Raw genomic sequence first — 9,581 nt, 5'->3', positions numbered from 1 at the left:
AGTAAACTTAAGTGTACATTTTATTCTTAATTGTGACAATGAAGTTTTAGACGTTTTGAATCGGCATTGTTTGGCTAATCAGGAATGTGGAGTTTATGCTGGGATCGTAGTCAACTTAAAAATATTTGTGTTTGGAAATTGTTTAACCGTGTGTTTACTATTAACTTGTTTTAATTACTAAATTTCTTTGGTGTAGTACCAGCAATATTCTAGCCGTTTTGGCTTTAGATTGCTTATTCACTTTTGGGGGAATTATATGCGTTAGTCCACAATGGAAAATGTTCAGCACAACTTCAAAAACGTGACTGCCAAAAAACTAGGCCAATCAGTGAACAAGGCAATGAACAAAAATTGGCAAGAAGGAACCGTTCACCAGTACAACATAGGTGGAGAAAAAAATGTCATGCAAATTTCTGCCCGACCAACCAGCAAACAACCACGCAACGGACTGGTCAAGTTTGGTGAATCAGTACCAAGTTGGAATGACCTTGGTGGATCTATAAGCAAAAGCCAAAATTACAATAAACAAATTCTCAATCCTGAAAGCTTCCAATCCAGGGAAACCCAAGCGGGAATTTTGCTAGAGATTGAAAAGTCCCGTCGTCAGACTCAGGGTGATGAGTTTCTTAATCGACGTCAAGTCCAGCTCAGGATAGGGGAGAAACCTCAAAGTTGCCGTATCTGTTCACAGGAACACCAGAGGCTAGACAAAATGCATTTCTTGAATTGAGAAAATAAATTCAGACATCAAATTATTGAACCATTGATACGTAATATCTAACTGTAAAATAACGCATGGGGCATACAATTATTCCATACTTGTATGTTTTCGCATTCTAACAGTTTTCAATAATTCTGCTAATTTTCCATCAAATGTAAATTTTCGATTAAAAATAAAGAAATCTGATGTTTTTTTGTTTTTAGTTTTTTTTTTTTTTTTCACGGGGTTCGAACCCAGGACTCTCCCGGGGACGAATCCCGATCAGTTTTTTTTTATGTCTGTATGTCTGTATATGGGTCAGGCGCGCCAGACCATTATGTGTTTTGCTGCGTGTTAAACTAATTTCTAAAAGTAAGCGCCTTGTGACCAGCATTTGTTAAAATAAAAGTCACTAGGTTGCACTGTCGAGCTTGGTATAATAATCTAACCAACATCGCAAAGAAAAAAAACACAAACACTTTAAGCTTATGATTGATATTCTTCTGGATTGGGTTTTGAAAAACGGATTAGGATTTTAAGATGCTGGCAAAAAACAACAACTTATGAACAAAAAGCTGTTGCGAGGCAACAGACGGAAAAAGGGCAAATTGAGTAGGCAGTTTCTCATAACCCCTGCAACTTAGCGCATCCTCAAGAAATCGTGCGGTCGTGCGTAAAAGCCGTCACACAAAAACGTAAGCACCGCGCAGACGAGCCAGACACAGCAGGTGACGCTTTAGGTTCGGAAGCAAGTTTCACGTGAGTAATAAAATTTGCGTCATCACGTTTCAAAACTGTATTGACTCACAAATACTTTTTTGTAAGTGAACTTCGTACATAAAGCTTTCGATTTGAGATACACAGGTGTTCAGAAATGCTTGGCAGCTAAAGACGTGTTTAGTTTCGCAGCCAGACGTAACTTAACATTTGGATTTGCGTGCTGGCCGGAGGGCCTATTTTAATTCCATCGAGACAATAATAACCTGGTTTCAAGCCCTCAATTCAGTGCTACCAATTGTTGAATCATTTTGTACAGGTGGTTGTAGAGATAAAATAGTGTACTTAACTATTACTGAATTAGTAAGCAAGCAAAGTTTTGTGGGAAAATTGGATATGAGAAAAATGTATCCAGGCAACTTGTTTGTACTGGTGCTGGCATTTCTGTTGCTTGCATGCGCTGCACGTAAGTAAACAAATTGTATAATTTTTGATGTGTTTGTTTGGTTGTTGAACCTTACCAATAACTTCATTCTGTGGCAAAAAACTAACTAGTAAAGCACTAAGGGTGTTTTGCATTAAGGTGATTGTACTACAATGTTTTTTACAAACCGTATTGTACTACGATATGTCTTACAATAAAACAATTTGGTATGAAAAGATGTCATCAAGTTATCTGAAAAAATGCATGTGCAAGCCTTTTGAAGAAACAATTACAGATATGTAGCAAACCTTTACAATAACAAAATCAAGTTTGTAGGTTTGAAATTTGCATTTTGAGGGCATGAACTATTTGCAACGTTGAAAACAACAGTCTAGCTTAGGGCAATCGTAATCCAACCCTTTAATTTAAAGATCGTGTTATCAATTATAGGCAATTGTTCTTTATATAAACAAAGACCTATTTCATAAAGAAGTATTTCTCCCAGCCACTTATCCCTACTCAGAAGACTGGTATAATAACAACAATATCCTAGTCAAATTTAAGGGTTTAGGCGGCTATTAAGCCCAGACAACAATTCTCTTATTTGTTGTGTTTTGCGGACGTCCTTGAAATTTGGAAAACACTTCAATCCATCACTATATTTAAAAAGGATATTGCCGTCAAGGGAAACGAATATCATTTATCAAATACAAATACGACACGAGTCGTACGCAAGAATTTGGGGGCACGTGTACAATGCGTCATACTTAAATATACTGCTTCAGATAAACACAATACAAACTCAGTTGGCCTCATTTGCTCGCTACAGAGTACAGGTTCCGGTGATTTGTTTTCTTTGCTTCAACAAACGTGCACCCCGGTTGTATTTCTTGACATGACTTGGTGATGTCATTGTGGATCTGTCTGAATGTGAACGGATACGACTGCAAATATGTTGAAAACTGCCAGTTGGGCTACGTTTTTGCGCCGCGAACACAGTCTTCAAAGTACATTGTGGTAGAGAGAGTTTTTGCAGAACCATTGAAAGATTTTTCAAAAAAAGTCGTCAATTGTTTTTGAGATTTTGAACAAGAAACGTTTTTTAAACAATTATAAATCATGTATAACTCACAATGACATCAGTTAGTGCCTAAAAAATGACTAAAACATAACTTGAAAACTAAAATCCATATCTGTTTGCAGAAGAGAGCCTTTTCGCGTGCAGCGATGGAGAAGCCTTTCCGATCAGTTACAAGTGTGATGGAGTGTACGATTGCGTCGATGGAGGCGATGAAGATAATTGTACAGGTGTTACCCCTCTAACGTAAGTGAGCTTCCAGAACGCTGTGGCATTGTTTAAAACATAATCTGCACACCCTATAAGCTTCCTGGGAGACATTAGTCGTTCCGAAATTGGGGCCCATGCCCGAAAACCGCCCTCTACCCGAAATTTATGACAATTAAGTTTCAATTGGGCTTTGATTTACTAGGGCACAATCACGACACAAACTCGCTAGAATGTGAAGTCAGCATCGAATCAAGTCCGTTTCAGTCAAACTTGTCTGAGTCAGAGGGTAACCCGATACAAAAAGCCATGCCCGACTTACAACGCTAAAGTGCTGCGTCTCAAAGTAAATTTACAAGTCGAAGTTGTTACTGAGGTGTTGCACCATTAACTATGACGAGTCCAGGCGGCCTACAAGACATACCAAATACAAGTGTATTAGAGTTTATTTCAATTACATGAAGAAATTTGTCGGGAAAACACAATCTTAACATTTGCACGGTTGCATTTAATTGGTCCTTGGTTTTTCCATAATTGCCAAGAAATTATCGTGTAAAAAACCTAGAAAATAGCGGGCGCGTTTTAAATAATTACCCCAGATAAAAATCATTCAAAAACCCAGCCCGTTGGTATATATCATAAATTCACTTAACTTGAATCCGGTAGGTGAATTCCACTTATAGATAAATTGCTTGGGTTGGTGTAAATATCAAACTAATTAAGAGATATCCCAGGACTAAATATGTAGCCTTGGGGTGATAAAGGTTACATACACTTGTCGCGCCCTAGTTTAGTCACTGGTTGAAAGTTAATGATAACTTTACATAAATGTAACTACCCACAGATAAGGTAAAAAGTCCAAAAGTCCGTAACGAGGAAACAATTTGTCAGCGGAATTGCGGTAAAAAAGCAATCTAGATCGGTGTGTCGTTATTTGAGTGTGATACACCAACCCTTTTTTTCTAAAATGTAATCATCTTTAATGCACACCCACCGCACGTTAAACGCAGTCCTTAAAAATAATTTTAACTAACTTCCTAAACCAATCAAAAGTGTCTTTGAGAAACAGATTGTAACAAAACACACAAATAACACATAACTTTTTGTAGTGAATCCAAAACCATTGGCAATATAGTTTGGATCACTATATCTTTAACCTTAGCAGTAAATTGATAAAGCACCAAAAACTGTCCAAAGTAAAATCAGTCAGTTGTTTGTTCAAAGCAAGGATCAACGTTTTTTGGTTTATTTTTTATCAGTAACTTATTCAAACAGAAAAGTATATATTATATCCGTAACTGGTCTGTAATGAGCGCGCGTTAATTCAGGTCGGTTTCTGTGTAAGCTCAGTTTTAATAGAAAATTGTTTTTTGCATTGCAGGTTCGCCGGTTCAGTGCCATGCGACCGGCCTGATGCGGTACGTTGCGGTAACGGTTCTGGTTGTATACGCTTGAATGAAATGTGCGATGGGCAATGGGACTGTCCAGACGAGTCTGATGAAATCTTTGCTGGTCCCGGCTTCAAATGCATTATCAAATCCGCCGCTGGTGTGCCGTGTGTTCTTCCGCAAATCAATCTGCAAGACAACATTGCGCACTGCACAGACGGGGCGGACTTGTGCTTCGATAAAAATGGGGCACTGACTGGCAACTGCTTTCAATGTCTCGATAAACGGCATGTAAGTCTTAAATTGCAGTAGAAATCAAACACAGTACTGACTGACATTGCCAATCCAAAAGACCTAGCATAACGAAAAAGTATTATCGGTTATAAAACAGCATGTTGTTTACATTTACATTTAGGCTCGAATTGAACCAAATCATCTAATACAATTGCAGTGATTTAAAATAATTTCATCCGATACATTATTTCATATCAAGCCCTCTCAGAACAAAAAAATTTTCAGTCGAGTTGGTAATGTTTTTTTTAGTTTTAAGTCCGTGCAATTACTTCCAACTTGCCTAGTCCGGCCAAGACTCTCTACTAAATGTAACATTTGCGAACGTCATTTGCACGAACAAAATATATTTCAAGGTGATCTCTACGTATCAAGTTTGCGACGGAACATTCGACTGTGCCGATTTCTCAGACGAGTGTTTGTGTGAAAACCAACTGGTTCCCGAAGTCTGTCATCTTTACAGCGGCTCAAGTCCCTACTGTGAGCAAGACTTTGATGGTGACGACGAGGCGGAATTTCACTTGAACGGATATAGCCTTGGTAAGTGTACAAGAAACGCATTAACCCAAATTGCTTTAAAGTTACTGTTTGTTATTTCACCTTATGATATGTAACTGCAACACGTTCAACTCTGATTCACTCATTGTGTCACTGATGACGTTTTAACGTTCGCACATTTCCTTCCTCGAAAGCCTCCATCAAACTCGTCACAAAGGTTTAACATTGCTTTGATTTAACATTGTTCAACATCATAAACAATCAGTCGTGGCCTGATTAGTTTATGCCCTTACGGAAATACTGACTTACATACTTCAGGTGTAAGTTAAGCAAAACTGGAATTACTGATGATGGCATAGTCGTCGAATAGTTTAATCAACTAGTTTCGTCCTACGAGTTTGGGGGCCAATATAATTGTCAAACAGAATTATGGAAATATTTTTGTTTAGTATCCGAACGTAGAAGTTTATTTTCGTGATATAACCGATATTGACAAACGTTTCAATGATGAAAACATTGACAGTTACTTAACATCCCATTTGAAATTTCAATTCATAATGCCAAATGTTTTTAGGAACACTATACATGGACTTTAAGAGCAATTTAATACATAACATAACTGCCAGAGAGTTTTATATACATATCCAAGTTCTTTTGACTGAATGTTTTGTTTTGCGATTAATTCTTGTCTCGGTGTGTATATTTTAAGCGTTAGCGACCATCATTTGTTGAGACCACCCAGTAATAAAGCTCCCTCTCTTAGCTTACATCAAAATATTTATCTCATTTTAGCTGGCAGAACTGAAGCTTGGATAAACATCACAATCCCTTGCGGCGAGGGACAATGCATAAACAGTGCCCAGCTCTGTGATGACGTCATAGACTGCCACAACGTTATGGATGAACTCCATTGCTACAGCTCCTCAACCGAAAATTACCTCTACACATTTAGCAGCCAGATTCCAGCAAACCTAACTTCATCCGTGGCCGGCTTCTTCAATCACACTTCTTCCATCGCAGCAGAAAACGAGACTATGCTGTGTCAAAGTGATTTTGGTGGAGAGATAATAGTAGCGGTAAAATGCGACGGACGACCGACGTGCGTCAATTTGACTGACGAATGTACTCCAGAATGCGGGGACCTTCCTCCTTTCTGCAATGTTGATTTTTCGTGTCTGTTTACTCCGTTCATCTGCGATGGTGTTTGGCAGAGCGATGATTATTGCGAGGGTCGTATTCTGGAGGAGGAAATTGGTTGCCCGGAAAGGTTCTATTGCAAAAACGGTCCTGCAATCAGTATTGCTTTGGAGCAGGTTTGTTTTAGGTTACACTTACCTTGGTTGTTAATAAGAGGTAAACTAATGTTTTTGCCTGATGGTTTAATGTAGACTGGCTTTAACGTTGGTGGAAATATTTAAGCAACAAACAAGAAATATAATTATAACATGTGTCAGAGTTTAGGGCAGCTATGATAATTGTAATTTAAGTCAAATAACCTTTTTGTGAAGTTTCACATTTACCTGCTCTTAGCAGACAAACTTATTCAAAACTTTTTTAAACCTAGAGATCTAACATCAAACATTAACTTAATTCAATTTTACTTCTTTGCCCATTCAGAGGTGTGATGGAGTCATTAATTGTGATGACGAATCAGACGAAAGCGCCGCTCAGAATTGCACGGACGGAAGATTTTACTGCGAGACGCGAAACGCAAACGACACTTCGCCCTTGAATCGACTTTTTGTGCCAGCTACTTTCAGACTGAACGGGAGACAAGAATGTTTTGACGGCAGTGACGAGTGTCCAATGGCTTTCAACCAAAATATGTACAGTTCACGGGAAGAGATGATTAAAAACATAGTGCTAAGAGTGATACTGTGGTTTATTGCTCCTATGGCCCTTCTGGGTAATATCTTTGTGTTGGCGAAGACATTTCAGCGAATAAACGAAAGGAAAAATGTGAACCCTATTGCCAAAAGTCACACGTTCATGATTGTAAATCTAAGTATCGCTGATGGCACCATGGGGATCTACTTGACTATCCTATGCATTGCAAGTTCAGTTCATTCAGGAATGTATTGCTTAGCAGATAAACCTTGGAGAACAGGTGCTGCTTGTAACATCATGGGTTCGCTTGTTTTGCTTTCCAGTGAAGCTTCGGTCTTGATTTTGCTTATTATGGGACTCTTCCGGCTTTATACAATTTACCAACCGTTCGAAGCGCAATTCTCATCAAAATCAGGAAAAGTTGTACAAATAGCAGTCATGATGTCATGGTTGACGTCACTTGGCCTCGCAATCTTGCCATGGGTGGTAGATGAGTTCTACTCGCACGTTTGGTTCCCGAGTCCGTTCTTTCGTTCGGACGTGGTAAACAAAACTGCTTTTAACACCTTTAACTCCCGACTTAGCGCCATACAACGATATCTAGCCACCAATACTTCTTTATCTGCCAACACCACATTACAAATGTCATCCGACGCAGTGTCTTTTACACCGAACGGACGTCTAGGGTTTTATTCGCAGAACGGTGTATGCCTGCCTAACTTTTTTACACGAAAAGGCGAACCTGGATGGCAAATGACCACTTTCTTGGTCACCTTTAATTTTGTCGCCTTCGTAAGCATGGTGATTGTCTATTCACTAATATGGCGATTGACCACTTCAAGAAAGGCAGTGGAAATACGGAGAAACGTCCCAAAAGGAGCCAAACTGAACTACCAGAAATGCAAACTACAGTCGAGGGTTACCCGTTTACTATTTACTGACTTTTTCTGTTGGATTCCACTTTGCTGTATGGCATATGCCTTTTTAGCTGGTGCAAGGATTGACGAAATTGCCTATGCAGTTGCTGGTATAATTCTACTTCCAATAAACAGTGCCCTCAATCCTATTCTTTACTCGGGAATATTTGACACCATTTTCTCCAAATGCCTGAAAATGTGCAAAAAGCACCGAATCGGTTCCAAGCTGGTTGCGAAATTTGACAAGGGAGAAAAAATTTATGAAAGTCCAATGCAGTCACAACGCAGTGCTGGTGAAAATACTGTCAGCAGCAGTCTTGCAGGGACTCCTCAACTAAATCAACGCAAAAAAGAGATTGAAGAAATTCCTGGAACTCCAAAACCGAACGGAGTGACTAGTATTGTGTGAACTTTAAAACAAACCGTTTGAAATTTAAAAATACTCAGTAACAATGCGTTTGCGTGCGTGCTATTGTCATGCTGATATTTGCATTAGTTACAGTTACAATTGATCTTTTGTTGGTTTTGAAAGGAGTGTAGGCCTATTTTTTAAAGTGTAATAATTTGTGAAAAAACAATTTAAGTATTATTAAATGTATTAGTTTTTTAGAAAAATATTGAACAGAACAATGTGGTAATAGTTGTATAGTTTTTTTTTGTGCGAAATTTAACCAAAATTCGTGCGTTTTGGTGCTTTGGTCAGCATAAAAGAACGGTTTTAAATATTCCAGAACTTTCTGATATTTGAAAATCATTATTTCGGGTTTTTCTGTCACAACATCTGTTGTTATTCAATTTTGGGTTATAGCACGTGAGCTACTAAATGATTCAGAAGCCGTTGACGGTGTTGTTACCCTGGTCAGCAGTGCATAACCGCCGTCCCCATAAACACCTTTTGTGCGCCCCCAAGTCGCCAAAGACACAATTTCCTTTCAAGTTGGATTATTTTTTTGTGTGTAACGCGACACTTAAAAGCAAACAGGGCAAACAATTTAAGATTGTCCAAGCAAGAATTTAATCTTTGAAGCTGCTTTGATATGAAATTTAGCAGTGACCAATTTTTCATTTGTGATGTTTTTACTGTGCCATATGTGTCGGTTTAACGAGGCGTTTTTTTTATGTTATCTGATATTCTAGTGAACACGTAGTTTTTTTAAGTGCCTTAATTTTGCCAAGATTCAAAATTTAGTTTTGTATCAATAAACTAGACGTTGCTTGTCCTTTCGTTTTGGTTCAGGTCATAGCTTGTTATATTTTATATTTTGTTAGTTTACTTTAAAATCAAAGTGTATTTTAGTTGAAGTTGTAAATAAAATGCACACTTCATACCAATTTCAATAATAGTCAGGTAATAATAAAGCACGGACATACACATATTTAGTTGTAAACAGCATCTATATCGCCACCTTCTGGCCAGTTTTTTCTATTAAACTTTTTTTTTACAAAATATTTTTGAATTATTTCCGACACAGCGTTGTTTAATATTTTTAGTGTGTGTAAAAAATACGCTAAGACTGAACTGTATCAAAAAGTT

At 38.1% G+C, this 9,581-nt stretch overlaps 1 protein-coding gene across 1 annotated transcript; it reads left to right on the top strand.

Moving 5' to 3' along the window:
* Positions 1 to 1,647: 1,647 nt before the first annotated feature.
* LOC145233358 (uncharacterized) lies at positions 1,648 to 9,267 on the top strand. Its single transcript, XM_080098073.1, has 6 exons — positions 1,648 to 1,883; positions 3,045 to 3,165; positions 4,508 to 4,805; positions 5,162 to 5,345; positions 6,096 to 6,616; positions 6,921 to 9,267. Exons 1-6 carry the CDS (start codon positions 1,814 to 1,816, stop codon positions 8,454 to 8,456), a joined length of 2,730 nt encoding a protein of 909 aa, XP_079954199.1. The 5' UTR covers positions 1,648 to 1,813; the 3' UTR covers positions 8,457 to 9,267.
* The last annotated feature ends 314 nt before the right edge of the window (positions 9,268 to 9,581 follow it).

The sequence above is a fragment of the Phallusia mammillata genome, chromosome 6, assembly GCF_965637545.1.
Source record: "Phallusia mammillata chromosome 6, kaPhaMamm4.hap1.1, whole genome shotgun sequence".
Taxonomy (NCBI): Eukaryota; Metazoa; Chordata; class Ascidiacea; order Phlebobranchia; family Ascidiidae; genus Phallusia; species Phallusia mammillata.
Note: the sequence above shows the minus strand (reverse complement) of the source record. Positions and strands in the feature narration are given on the sequence as shown.

What these genes read in the sequence shown, in the direction of transcription:
- LOC145233358 (XM_080098073.1), top strand. Translation starts at nt 1,814, where the DNA reads ATGAGAAAAATGTATCCAGGCAACTTGTTTGTACTGGTGCTGGCATTT. An exon ending in ACAGGTGTTACCCCTCTAAC is followed by an intron (nt 3,166 to 4,507) that starts GTAAGTGAGCTT and finishes TTTGCATTGCAG; the next exon opens with GTTCGCCGGTTCAGTGCCAT. An exon ending in AATGTCTCGATAAACGGCAT is followed by an intron (nt 4,806 to 5,161) that starts GTAAGTCTTAAA and finishes ATATATTTCAAG; the next exon opens with GTGATCTCTACGTATCAAGT.